Genomic DNA, 15,153 nt, shown 5'->3' with positions numbered 1-15,153 from the left:
TGGAGGAATGGAGGAAAGGAAAGATTTAGAAAACGTGGAGAGGGTGGGGGAACTCATCTGTGGGGCAACAGAAAACGAGGGACGCACGGGAAGAGGGAGGTAGGATTAGGAAAGGCGAGGAGGAGGCAGGAGGAGACAAGGGGATACTGAGGAGGGGTAGGAAGAAGCAGAAGGGGAGAGTAAGTGGGAGGAATACTAATATATATACTGAGTAACACTTCCTACTGGTTGCATTTGGTAACACTTTGTTATTGAACACTGTATTTATATTTAACGTAATATGAACTGACATATGATGTACCACTGATGGTTACACCGGAACCAAAGGTACCTTTCCAAGGAAATGCTACACAGGATTAACTATGCTGCCACTATCTGCCTTGTCCATTAACTATATCAAGCAATGAGGCAAGAAACATTGCTTGACTGGGAGAGTCCTCTTTTCTTTCTGTCATTAATTATGGATATCCAGAGGATAAGAGGATCCAACAATTGACACAGACGGAAAGTTTAACATGAGTTTATTGAGAACAAATTATGCTATTCACCACTCTAAATCCTACTCTAACACTGGCACTACTGGCAATTGTTAAAGTAATTCAGACATGGAAACGTATCAAAGATCACACACATTACCTTAAGACCATTCTCTGCCTCTCAATCTGGTGGATTCACTGTCTCTCCCTGGCTGTGTGATGTTCTTCACAGACCCACTCTGGACCCTGATGTCTGGCCCTCTTTCTCCTATCATACAGGGGTATATATAAACACAAAAAGGGGGGAGAGATTTGTTGTTGCTACCTACACCAAGATGCAAGAGGTCGGGCCACACGTTCACAAACACTCAAGAATTTTCCATTAAGTTTGTGTGACATTCACCATACACTTCTTCCAGGAGGGGAATTATTAATTACGTGTGTGACTGGCCTCTGACCTGGCTAAAAGGGGGAGATCCATGGATGTTTACACGTAAGAATCTGGGGTCTAATTCCATTACAATGTTTGACAAGAGTATCATGAAATATTACATACTTGAAACTAGCTGACTAAGACTAACCCAGGAATTTGTAATCACTTGCAAGGCGATCCAGAGGTCATCTCGGCTGACCTCTTGGAGAAGGCTTCCCTGGGTGATATAGCTCATGGAAAAGGGGTCATGGGTGTTACAGCTTATCCACACCCTATAAACAAACTCCTTCACCAGCGACACCCAGGTAGTGGAAGAGCACCACAGAATCGGAAGCACCCGGGCAGCCTGATAAGGGCCCAACACCTGACCCTCATGGGACGTGATCCCGGCAGCCGAGGCAGGGCTTTCCCCAGACCGGGACAATGAAGGAGGGGAAACCGCAGGGGATGCAGGTGCGGCATCGACCCCACCACAGGGCACAGGAGCCGATGCCCCCCGGCGCACATCTTTCCTCAACACCAGGACCATGCAGGTCCCGATCATCAGGGGGGCAATCCCTCCCTCACTGCGGGGATCCAACAGCAGGAGGCGCAGGTTCGGAGGGGGGGGGGGGCACAGGTAGCAACTCGGAGCCCCTCACAGCCCCAACAGAGGGGCGACACCCCGCCATGGACGGGGCGTCAAAATGGGGGATGCTAGAGTACCATATACACTCCCACCGCCTCCCAAAGCACACCACAAAGGGGAGACACACTCTGAGCCTGCCGTGAATGCTTCGAGACAGGCCGCACCACACCACTCCCACCAGGCCCCTCCCCAGGCCCCTCCCCAGGCACGGCCATCATCTTCACATCCACACGGGCCACACCCTCACCGTCCGAAGAGTCCACAGAGGCCACATTGCCCGCACAGTCCACATCATTCAGGGGAAACAACCTCGGAACACTGGCACGCACACTTCTGCATAGGGATTATAGCATCAGAACTACAGTCGCCAACACACACAGGCACGGCAGGCACCTCCCCCTGCCGAAGCCCCCCCCCCCCCTCCAAAACAGCAGAACCGGCGTCCCCGGGAGCTGGTACCACATCCACAGGCGGGGGCGGGACATGGACCTTCACTGGAACATCCTTCACTACACGCAGTGCAGGTGACGGCCCAACACCCACACACACCGGCTCAACCACCCCTAGGGCCACAGCAGTTACCAGACGTGTGGCACACAGGCTGTAGAATGTGCCTCAACAGGCAGAGCAGCAGACAGGCAATCAGGCGCCTCAGGCACAGTACCCTTTCCATCCTCAGTACCGTCCGAATGCAACAGGGGCGGAAAATTCTCTGCACGAAAAATATGCACCCGACCAGTTGCTCCCAACCAGCTTGCACTTTGCAAGCCCTTTGTCCTGGATTCGTATCCTGGCCGGAGAGGATTTACTGGCGTCAATCCTTAACTGTAGCCTCTGTTTACCCAACAGTAAAGTGGGTACCTGGCTATTAAACAATTTGGTGGGGTCATATTCCAGGGAACATTACGATTAAGGACCTGCCCGAAATGCTGTGAATGCTAAAGGCTGTACAAGAATGTAAGAACTCTTGTACATATAAATAAATAAATAAATAAAAAACTGTATGAATGCACTCTAGCTTCCTGTCCCCTGACACAGTGAATTATTAATTATGTATTATTAATTATACATATTAGGCTTATATTGAGGTCTCACCCAAAGGTTGAATTACTGTCTCTGCCCAGGATGCAACCCCACATTAAGCTGACCAACTCCTGAGTACCTACTTACTACTAAGTGAACAGGTGCATTAGGTAATAGGAAATGCATCTAACCATTTCTGTCCCACCAATCGAACCCGTTATTCTTGAGAATCCAGAGATGAGCCTTGGATAAGGTACCACACGAAAGACTGGCAAGGAATTTATAAGCACAGTGAATAAATGGTGAAGTACCAGAATTGATTAAACAGTGAATGAAATAAAGAAAGAAATAATTGGAAACAAATCAAATTGGAGGAATGTGGTAAATGTGGTACTGCAAGGTTCCAGCTTGGGGTCAACCCATTTCAACATCTGCATCAATTTTATTTTTATTACTTTATTACTAGCAGCTACAGTCTACAGGAATTATTTTGCAAGCAGCTACATTGTACAGGAATTTGATTACATGAAGCTGCAGTGTACATGAATTTTATTCCCAAAAAAGCACTAATGATGCACTTATTAATATGATTAACTTCATTCATGCAGCTCTTGATAAAAATGAGTTTCCTGTTGGGTTATTTGTGGACCTGCGTAAGGCTTTTGACACTGTCAACCACCAAAACCTTTTTCTTAAATTACATCATTATGGAGTCAGAGGACACTCCCTGCAATACCTGAAATCTTACCTTACTGACAGGCTCCAGTATGTTTCTGTGAATAATTCAATTTCTCCCACCCTACCCATCAACATCGGTGTTCCTCAGGGCAGCATACTTGGTCCTCTCCTGTTTCTCATCTACATTAATGACCTTCCAAATGCCTCCCAACACCTCAAACCAATTCTATTTGCTGATGACACAACCTTCATTTACTCCAGTCCAGACCCCCTTGCTCTAAATGCCACAGTAAATACTGAGCTAAATAAAGTACATCTTTGGCTAACTGCCAACAAATTCAACCTTAACATTGACAAAACTTTCTATACTCTGTTTGGCAATAAGTCCTCTAATCAAATAAATCTCAGAATAAACAACCAGCGTTGAATGTAATGAAACGCCATTTTTCTGGGTGAGACCCGGAGGCTCCCCGGAGCTTTACCGGCTGATATGCTAATGTCAGACTTTGGCATCAGTCATGTGTATGGAGTTCTAGGGCCTACCGGGGACCACGAGCCAGAACCTGGCCCCCTCAGAGAGGCAAGGGGAGCAATGGCCTATAGAAACCCCCGTGTGGTTGGAAGCATTCTATGTCTGCCATCGACCGGGTCAAGCATCCAGAAAGGTAAGCATTCCAAAACAAACCCCTATTCTGGTGAAAATTGCTACCTAAGCCGAACTAGTGAATAGAACTCTTCAACAGAAAACACGGAAACTAGTATGACGTCATACGTCACCGCGCCGCTGTCTGCGCAGCTCCCCCCTCCCCGGGAGGGGGAAGGGGGAGCCCCAGACCTCCCACGCCGGCTATCCACCCATCAGTTCTGAGGCTGGATGTCAAAACACGCGAAAAACGCCGACCGGAGGGAGGGAGGGTTGCCGGGGAGCCTCCGGGTCTCACCCAGAAAAATGGCGTTTCATTACATTCAACGCTGGTTTTCTGGGGGGAGCCCCGTCGGCTCCCCGGAGCTAACTACCCACAGAGGAAGGTCAAAGGGACAAAACCGGGAGGCGGACACCACGCACCCCCCAAGGAGGCGAGACAACCGGCAGCAAACGCCAACCCAAGGCGCCACAGCCCCGAAAATCCCGGGAACAACATGAGAACCACGAGCAGCAAGGCCCCTGCACGAACACCAAAAATCCATGCCCGAAAGACTGCAAGGCCACGTCGCCCAGACGGCAGCGAGAGCAGCGAAGCCACGAACGCCACAGGCATGAGGGAAGAACACAGGCAGCTTAGCCGCAAGAACACGGCTGACCACCCGGGACACCATCACCCGCGAACCGGGAAGAACAGAACCGGATCAACGCAAAACGCGCTCCGGACCCAAACGCCGTGGCACGCAAACAACAGCAGAGGGCCGCCACTGAACACAAAAACGACACACCCCCGGCCCGACCAACAAAGCACCAACAAACCCTGGACCCCTCCAGAATGCAGCAGCCCCACCCCGCGCCAGAAAAGATGGAGACTGCTGCCATCAAACAACCAAAACGCTAAAACCGAAGGAGCAAGAAAACACAGCGAACCGACCCCCAGAGGCAAAGGCCCAAAGGAAAGAGCCGACGAAAAAACACACCGGAACCGAAGGGGCACTACCAACCGAGGAGAAGACAGAGCACGCTGACCAGAGACCAGGATGGTGCAAGCGGCGCACGAACAGGCCGGAGGTGAAATGACGCACAAGACAGCTGACTAACGGTGCAGAAGCAACACCAAGACCGAAAGTAAGCTGAAGCGGCTCCGCCTGCGCCGCACGAAAAGAGGCGACAGTATGTGGCAAGACGACGGCCCCCAACCCCTACTAGAAAACCAAGCCGAGAGTAAACCAAGCCAACAAGAAGGACCCACCGAAGAAGGGACAGGAAAAGGAAGGACCGCCAAAATACCCCATACTGCCGCCAAGAAAGCACGCAGGTGGGACACCTACCACGAAGCCACCTGACCACCAACCGGAGGCGAGACCACGAGGCAGAACATAAGCAGCCCCGACAAGGCCCCCCCCGAGCCCAGGAAAAAGGCGGAGCCGCGAGAAGATCTATAGCATCAGCCGAAGAACTGATGGGTGGATAGCCGGCGTGGGAGGTCTGGGGCTCCCCCTTCCCCCTCCCGGGGAGGGGGGAGCTGCGCAGACAGCGGCGCGGTGACGTATGACGTCATACTAGTTTCCGTGTTTTCTGTTGAAGAGTTCTATTCACTAGTTCGGCTTAGGTAGCAATTTTCACCAGAATAGGGGTTTGTTTTGGAATGCTTACCTTTCTGGATGCTTGACCCGGTCGATGGCAGACATAGAATGCTTCCAACCACACGGGGGTTTCTATAGGCCATTGCTCCCCTTGCCTCTCTGAGGGGGCCAGGTTCTGGCTCGTGGTCCCCGGTAGGCCCTAGAACTCCATACACATGACTGATGCCAAAGTCTGACATTAGCATATCAGCCGGTAAAGCTCCGGGGAGCCGACGGGGCTCCCCCCAGAAAATACCCAAATTTGTAACAAAATAGATGGCAAATTCCTTGGCGTTCTCATTGACCACAAGCTGAATTTCCAGGGACACATTCTAAATATATAAAAAAAAGTCTCAAAAACTGTTGGTATTCTTTCTAAGATCAGATATTATGTACCCCGCCATGCCCTGGTGACTCTCTATTACTCCCTCATCTATCCATATCTCAACTATGGTATTTGTGCTTGGGGTTCTACTACCCAAAATCATTTACGTCCTCTAATTACTCAACACAAAGCTGCTATTAGGACAATATCCAACTCTGGCCCCAGACATCACTCGGTACCCCTACTCAAATCTCTGAATATGTTAGATATTAAGTCACTGCACATTCTCTCATGTGTATCATACATATATAAAACGCTGAACTGTAATGCCAATCCTGACCACAAAAGCTTCATTGAAGGTTGTAACAGAACCCATGAGCACCACACCAGAAATAAATACAGTTTTGATATTCCAAGAGTACGACTTGATCAAACTAGAAATGCTCTATAAATCAATGGACCCAGAATGTGGAATGACCTTCCCAACCATGTTAAAGACTATACCTCTCAACCAGTTTAAGATAAAAACGAAGCACTACCTAATAAATTCCCTGTAACCTACCTTACCTCTCTATTGTCAACCCATGTCTGTTTTCTTAAACAACGCTGTTTGTCGACCTAATTGTATTTGTGCTGCTTTTTCAGCCATGTTACCCCCTTTTTTATCTTTATTTTTATTTGTTCTCAACACATTTTATTCTTTATACTCAATTAGTATTAAGTTTTAGTCATTAATGTTTTTCCTGCCCAAAACGCTTTGCGTAATAGTGACTTTAGGCATTGTATGTACTAGCCCCATCTATAAATCGATCAATTTATGTAAAATCTCTTGTATGTATGTACCTTACCTGAATAAACATTTTATTTTATTTAAATGCTCTACAAATCAAGGGACCCAGAATGTGGAATGACCTTCCCAATCATGTTAAAGACTATACCTCTCAACCAGTTTAAGATAAAAACGAAGCACTACCTAATAAATTCCCTGTAACCTACCTTACCCCTCTCTTGTTAACCCATGTCTGTTTTTTTAAACAACGCTGTTTGTCGACCTAATTGTATTTGTGCTGCTTTTTCAGCCATGTTCCCCCCTTTTTTATTTTTATTTGTTCTCAACACATTTTATTCTTTATACTCAATTAGTACTGTATTAAGTTTTAGTCATTAATGTTTTTCCTGCCCGAAACGCTTTGCGTAATAGTGGCTTTAGGCATTGTATGTACTAGCTCTATCTATAAATCTATCAATTTTTGTAAAATCTCTTGTATATATGTACCTTACCTGAATAAACATTTATTTATTTATTTATTTATTTATTTTATTACTAGCAGGTACAGTGTTCAGGACTTATATTACTAGCAGCTACAGTGTGCATGGCGTTATAAGTTACATTGGTGTTTATGTGTACTGAATGACAGTGTGTTTTTGTATAGTCTGCATTTGTTTCTAGACTTGTGGGGTCTCCCGTACATATTAAGTGTTATGTCCAGCACCATGCTGAGTGAGCAGCACCTGTGTGTGTACAGCATTAGAATTAACCTGAAGCTTATCATGGAGTAAACAATAATTTGTCTGGTTTCTTGAATGTCTGCACTGTTGTCTGTGGAGCAAGTTATGTGTAGCAATATGTGACGATTTCATTATTTATATCATGCAAAGAACATATGGTATGTACAGTATATACAACCAATACCCTGCATATGAATGCAGGGTTGTACTGATTACTAACTACAGTATTGGACATTACAAGATTTGGGTCTTTGATTATTGTGTAGGTTGCACTGCAAGTGTTGAGTGCATTGCCTTGAAAGGTGTGCACTGCTTCCAAAGATCATAAAGCCACTAACAACAAATCTTTCTTTACAGGAGCGAGAGCGGAGGCACCACAGAAATCTCAGAGGCACGGGATGCCAACACCTTAGCTGGCCAACAGTATACGTCGTCTTCAACTGAGCAGCAGAGTTCCTCTAATGTACAACAGAGCTCCTTCTCCAGTGTGCAGAAGAGCTCATCCTCAAGTGTACAACAGAGCTCTACCGTCCAGGAGAGTTCCAGCAGCACCAAGTTGCAGGATGCTTCCACATCACAAGTTGAGCAGCATATAAGCTCCTCTTCAAATAAAACAAAGGAGGACTTACAGCAATTCACCAACTCTCTCTCCATCAAGGACGAGCATTTCAGCACCCAAGAGAAGCAGCAGCAGCAACAGGGAAGGCTCTCTACAAGTGGCGCTCACACTACCTCGCAGGACTCACAGGTAAACCCTTACATGAAAAATAGTCAATATACCCAGGCCACTTCACACACCTAAAGTACACTATATCTACACATATTTGCCCCCCTCAAATTTTAAAAATAGCCAACTTAATCACCCAGTGAAACTAGTCAGTACCATAAATCTAAAGTTTATTTGCATTGATTAGTATGATTAAATTAATATATGCAGCTCTTGATAAAAATCAATTCCCTATTGGGTTATTTGTTGACCTATGTAGAGCTTATGACACTGTCAACCACCACAACCTTCTTAGATTATATCATTATGAAGTCAGAGGTCACTCCCTTCAATACCTTCAGTCTGACCTTAGTGACAGGCTCCAGTATGTTTCTGTGAATGATTCCAATTCTCCCACCCTACCCATCAACATTGGTGTTCCACAGGGTAGTCTGTTTGGCCCTCTCCTCTTTCTCATCTACATTAATGAATTTCCAAATAAACCTAATGCCAGTTTTATTTGCTGATGACACAACTTTAATTTTTTTCTAGTCTTAACCTTCTTATTCTGAATGATACAGTGAATACTGAACTAAATAAAGTCCAGCTTTGGCTAACTGCTAACAAACTCACCCTTAACATTGACAAAACCTGCTATATTTTGTTTGGTAATACATTCTCAGATCAAATTAATCTAAGAATTAACAATATCCAAATTAGTAACAAAGTAGATGGTAAATTCCTTGGTGTTTTCATTGATAACAAGCTGAATTTCCAGGGCCACATTTAACATACAATATAGCAAAAATAAATTATAAAACAGATGGCATTCTTTCTAAAATCAGATAGCAGAAACAAGAGTACAGAATGTCTCTTCTTCAACAATTAAGAAAATGTGTGCAGCATGGGAAGAATTGCAAACCTTTGCTGAAACGACTCACCCAAATCAAGCTGCAGTACCGTAGATCGTTACCTTAACCTGTTCAATGACACTGATGCATCATTACAGACAAATGTTAAAACAAAGGGAAAAACAAATGTCTCTTGACAAATTTGTAGTGAGACAAACAAGCACTGAACCACAACCAGGTCCTAGTGGTATTCAGGCAAAACGTAGTAGAGAGAGTACTCGTTGATAGTCTCGTTGAGGGTAGTATATATATTTATCTTCCTGGATCTTTACAAGGGTTTCTATAAATGAAATCCATCTTAAAATAGTGTGATTAGAAGAAGGTGTGAGCTTTTTCCCTACCTGCATTTGATTGATCATGCCCTCTTGTGATGTAAGCACAAGATCTAGAATGCTATTACCTCAGGGTGGGCTCTGTCACATTCTGTATGAGAAAGTACATACATCCTGTACCAGGTCAAGAACTTGTTCTCCTCCCGCTTGTGACGTTAGATTCACCCAATCTCTATTATCTCATGATTAAAGTCCCTCATTATAAAGGCTTGATTTTCCACTGTTTCACTGATCACATTGCACAGATCATCAGCTTTCTATGCTGTTGCTGTGTCTGCTCTGCTGCATACCCTGTTACTTTGCTACCATTTTATTTCCCATATTTCATTGAAGCTAATGATATCAGGATTCTTAGCCTCTACACATGCACAGAGTGCATCAAATTTATTTATTAAGCTTCTGATATTTGTGCAGAAACCATTCAAACACCTGACATTGTTCTTGGGTGGGTGAGAGAGTGCCCCAACATTTTGCACACTATTGTTTCCTACATTGCCATTTTGGTTTTGTGCCTGTTTGTCTTCAGAGAAATATAAGAGTTAGCTCTCCCTGACTGGGTGAAGCACTATGTCCTCTTCTCCATCCACTGTCGTAATCAACTGCATTCTCCTTGTCCTTAGCTTTGACTCTTTCTATATTGGTCTGTGCCTTTTAATTTAAATTAACTTTCTTAGTGTGTCTAAAAGTATGTTGGAATTTTTTTGCTGTTGAGCTGTGATGTCTGAAGAGATATCACTTTGTGATAACATCCTAAATCTTTTAGTTTATATGCACTTTTGAATATCTTCCTTCTGTGTAAAAAAATTGTGATGGTTTTGCTTACCAGATTTGCATCAGGCTTACCTAACCTACCTATGTGGGAAATGTTAAGATCCTTCTCCTTGCCAGTCTGTTTAGCAATCATTGCCTCAAAAATTAGCAGATCATTTTTACTTTCTTTCTTTGCAAGGTTCTTATAATGAAGTTTTATTATTCATTTCTCTTTCTGTTTCTGTTTCTCTCACTATATCTTCTAAACCCATATCCTCAACTCTGCCCACATTCAAAGTGTTCTCCCAGAGTGTTCTCACCAAGGGTTCAAAGTGTATTGTCTTTGTGTTACAGGCAGTGTTGGGGGCCGGGGGAGCCAGCTCGGCACTACGGACCCAGGGAGACGGCGGCGGTGGTTACACTGGTGAGTAGCCAACCTATACCAATCTCATGATATGACTCATCTCTGTTGAAACTCACTCACTCACCGCCTCGTTCATTCAAACATTGACTTAAGACTTAGTCAAGCTACACAGTCATACTAAACAAATACAGTAAATAGTAAACCTTCCAACTGTTATACACATTACATTTTAAGTACAGCAGTAACATCATATTTAATAGTACTGTACAGTATATTTACACGGTCTAAAGATTACAAATTTTTACCGTACAGTATATCAAAGAAGAATACTTATCAGTATTTCAAGAATTATTTCTAATGACTCAAGACCTTTTTTATATTTAACTACCATCATCAAAGCTAAACAGAGCTCATAAAGAGCCTTCATTTCACCTTGAACCTATTTTCACTATCCGCTGTGACATTGCTGCTACAAATCAAAACTAAACCATCTTCAGCAAGTAGTTCATCAAGTTTTTGTGCTCCGTTTTTGTTAACATTAATTTTACTTACAATTTTCATTTGTTCTCTGTTGAATGCATTATTAAAATTTTCTTAGTGGCTTTAATTACTGTTGATATTATCATCATCATCAGTTTCTTTACTTTTTTAATTTTTATAAGCACTTTATTCACTTAATAATTCATTTTGCTTTATTATTTAATTGCTTTGGAAAGTCATTCACTGCTTATACTGTACTGTACACTACATAATTAATTTAGTTAAAGTATTTGTTTTGACATGTTTTATTTATTTTCCTCGTTCCTTTGTTTTTACCTTTGTTTTGGAAAAAGCAGTGACCGACTCCTCCCTGGCCAGCCGCCGCCATGCTGGCTCCACCTCCCTTGTGTCCTCCACTTCCCACTCTTCCTCATCTGTCATCAGAGAACAGTCCTCCTCAACTTCCATCACCTCAAGCTCACACGAGTTGTCCAGCTCAGACTCACATGCTCAAACAGCCGCGACTGTCAGTATCTCTGGCAATAGTTCTCATGAATTCCTGCAGAATGCCCATTCAGAGACAAGCAAGCAAGTTTCTGAGAGTAAGAGTTTCTCCCAGAAGAGCATGTCAGAAAGCGAGCAGATAGAGCTGGTGCGAGAGAGCACTTCTGAGAACAAACATATGCACACAAGTATAGACGAAAGCAGTCACGAGAGCAGGTCACACAGTCAGCAAGTAGCCTCACTTAATGAACAAAGACTATCAGAGAGTCAGCAAATGTTACGGAGTCAGCAAATGTCAGAGAGACAACAGATATCAGAGAGTCAGCAGATCTCATCCATAAGTCAGCATATATCACAGACAGAACAGATGTCATCAGCACATCACGAGATGTCATCAATGACTCAACAAATATTAGAAAGACAGCAGATGTCATCAATGAATCAGCAACAGCTATCAGAGATGCAGCAAACAATACAGATGTCACAGCAAAGGGAGGAGTCCCATCGCAAGGCTGTGAAGGCCAGCCACGACTCCAGCACCACAGGTAATTCATGTGTACAAACATATAGCATCAGGAAGTGTCAACCATGAGTGACAGGGCATAGCTATATCCTGCATGGCCCTGAGTAATATATATAGTTGCAACTTTAAGCCTTAATATCTACATGAATATTTTATGCAATTCATATTACATACACATAGTCATTGATTACATTTTTCTGCATAGTTAATAAATTTCATTTCATATTACATTCATTTTAAATTTCAGTTAATAAATTACATTGATTACATGTCAGCATAGTAAATAAAGTCTCTGGATTGTTATAAGCTTAAGGGGATCTTTCAGAAATAGTAACTATTCCAAACCATATAAGAACCACTAAGTTTCATCATCATACAGTAGTTTGATGAATGAATGCTCATAGTAACACTTCAATTTCATGTATAAGAACACCAATGCTATATACTCTCACAACCCAGTGTACTGTACCTTCTTGTATATAAATAAATAAAATAAAACAAATAAAATAAAAATTAGGTGTGAGTGTATAAGCATATCCATCAGATAAGTTCAATCTGTATCATAAGGTTATGTTAAAACATTCAAACAATGATGCAGTTCACACACTTTACAATAAACAAAGTTAAAGAGAAAAACAAATACAAATAATAGGTCATCAAAATCTAGTGCATCTTTGTCATGATTATTTTGTGTTACAGAGTCTCAGACAAAAGCATTGCATCAAGTTGTTGACAGTAGGGATGTGAGAACCAAACAAGACATTTCCAGCATAAAACTTGGTGAAGATTACTATGGTATGTTACACTTAACACTACTTATTTGTCACTCATGTATGATTATGCACATGACATTACAGCAATATTTGATAGTGTTATGCTATATGAAAATAATGTTAATAATAAGTGCAAAAAATCAGTGTTGAATGTAATGAAACGCTATTTTCTGATTGAGTTCCAAAGGCTCCCTGAAGTTATCCGAACTGATATGTGCCATATTAGTTTGGGATCATCAGTCACAGGAGCCTACTGGGGACCATGAGTCAGAACCTGGCCCCCCTCAGAGAGATGCAGGGATCAATGTCCTATGAGCACTTTACATTTAAAGTATGTCATAATTGTCATCGACAGGAAAAGAACCCAGAAAGGTGGGCGAATCAAAACAGACCTGTGTTAACCTGTGTAATCTATCTCCTAAAAGATCAAAATAACTCCCATAGAAAGAACGCAAACAAGCAACACTTCATGCAACTAGCACTCCTGCTCGTTAGTGCCACCTCCCCCCCCAAAGGGGAAGAGTGGGAGCAGGCTCACCACAGCTGGCAGCCCACCACTCCAGTTCTTGAACAATGAAATCCCCTGACCGGAGGGAAGAAGTGTGTCAGTGTGTGAAATTGCCGTTTCATTACATTCAATGCTGGTTTTCTGTTGGGAGCCCCATTGGCTCCCTGAAGCTAACTTCCCAAAGATAAGTAAAAACAGGGACTTACATGGGAGGCAGCAGCACCACAGGTCTCAGGACAAGGAAGAAACAGACAGCCACAACAGGCAACCCAAGGCCACATAATGCCGGGAAGGAAACGGAATGTTCAGGAGATACCTGGCAGCCAGGACCCTTTTCGATCTCCAAAACCCCCGCGCCCGAATGTCGATCCAAGACATGTTGCCAGAAACCGCAGCGAGAGCAGCATACTTCCTAACATCATGGACACAAGGGTAGACAGCAGGCTGGCTAGACTAAATGACACTGTGGATAACCTGAGACACGCAACATGACGGAGGCAAAAGAGATGACTGTCACCCTGAGACAAGGGCACACAGCAATCTTTGAACCCGCACAAGGCAGGCTGAAACTCAGAAGATGCATCCATAGGTCCACCGAGCCCTGACAGGGTTTTCCAGGGCCCGTAGATTGACTGCTACAGGAAACCCTTGGCAAGGTGTTACTAACAGGTTAAGACCCAAAGCTAACAAGGGAAGATAAAAACACTGAAACTCGTGCGATGTGTACAATCACAGGGGAACCTAGCAGAGGTCCATCAAATTATTATAAGTGGAGCGATAGCCACATCAGGCAGACCCCCACCAGGCAAGAAAAACAAAAACAAAAACAAAACAAAAACCCCGCAAAAGTACAACATCCCCAGAGGAAACAGGAACTGTCCGCAGCATAGGTAGGCAGGCTGCACAACATCTTGATGCCCCAATCAGCACGATACCACTCCCTACCCAATCTTGAGGTTATCTTGAGATGATTTCAGGGCTTAGCGTCCCCACTGCCTGGTTTTCGACCAGGCCTCCTGTTTGTTACACATCCTCCCAGGAAGCAGCCCATAGCAGCTGTCTAACTCCCAGGTACCTATTTACTGCTAGGTGAACAGAAGCATCAGGGTGAAAGAAATTCTGTCCATTTATTTCCGCCTACACCGGAGATCGAACCCGGAACCTCAGGACTACGAATCTGAAGTGTTGTCTGCTCAGCTGTCAGGCCCCAAAGCCAAACAAGGGCCACGAAACCCCCAGCTGACCCCAAGGGTGGGGTAAATGCCGAGCAGCAAAAACCCCTACAGAAATGATTGTCCCAAATGCACCAGGGAAGGGAACCCTAACACACAAGGGCAGTACTCACAGTGCACCTAGGAAAGGAAGCCCCTTAAGCACATGAAGCCAACGGCACTGATGAGGAACACCTGGCCACCACACAACAACACTGCAGAGGTCACCACAAAGGCAAAACACCGCCTTCGAAATCGAGGCCAGAGAAGACGTCCGCCCTGGACCACATTAGCCAATGAACTAGAGTGCTGGGTAACTAGTGCAGGGAAGTCTGGGGCTCCCCCCCCTTCCCCTCTCAGGGAGGGGAGGGCTGTGTGGACGAGCAGCACGGCAGTGGAGTGTGACATTTGCTTGTTTGCTTGTTTCATTTGAATTGAAAGGAGTTCTACCTCTTTTTTCAGTTTTTAGTTGTAATTTTCTTACCATGTGGGATTTGTTTTGTTATGCTTACCTTTCTGGGTGCCTAACCCAGGTCAAGGGCAGATAAGGAAAACCCTCAACCATAGAGGGGTTTTCCAGGGCCATTGCTCCCTGCAATCTCTCTGAGGAGGTCAGGTTCTGGCGTGTGGTCCCTGGTAGGTCAAACTCCTTAGACTAATGCCCAGGTCTAATATACCACACATTAGCCCAATTGCTCCAGGGAGCCTAAGGGGCTCGCCACAGAAAAGTGCATCCTATACGCCAGCAAAT

General features: G+C 44.3%; 1 protein-coding gene across 3 annotated transcripts in view; it reads left to right on the top strand.

Moving 5' to 3' along the window:
* LOC123769456 (uncharacterized) overlaps positions 1–15,153 on the top strand; it is an 88,682-nt gene that overhangs the window by 52,900 nt on the left and 20,629 nt on the right. The window contains exons 3-6 of one of the 3 annotated variants that reach the window (XM_045760565.2): positions 7,698–8,088; positions 10,394–10,463; positions 11,240–11,932; positions 12,610–12,705. In XM_045760565.2, the coding sequence (XP_045616521.2) occupies positions 7,698–8,088; positions 10,394–10,463; positions 11,240–11,932; positions 12,610–12,705 (1,250 nt within the window). Of the gene's footprint in view, positions 1–7,697; positions 8,089–10,393; positions 10,464–11,236; positions 11,933–12,609; positions 12,706–15,153 lie in introns of all 3 variants that reach the window. The other 2 variants (XM_045760563.2, XM_045760566.2) reach the window with 2 other exon arrangements.

This window comes from Procambarus clarkii, chromosome 63 (assembly GCF_040958095.1).
Source record: "Procambarus clarkii isolate CNS0578487 chromosome 63, FALCON_Pclarkii_2.0, whole genome shotgun sequence".
Classification (NCBI taxonomy): domain Eukaryota; kingdom Metazoa; phylum Arthropoda; class Malacostraca; order Decapoda; family Cambaridae; genus Procambarus; species Procambarus clarkii.
The sequence above is the reverse complement of the archived record's forward strand: the minus strand, read 5'-3'. Positions and strand labels throughout refer to the sequence as shown.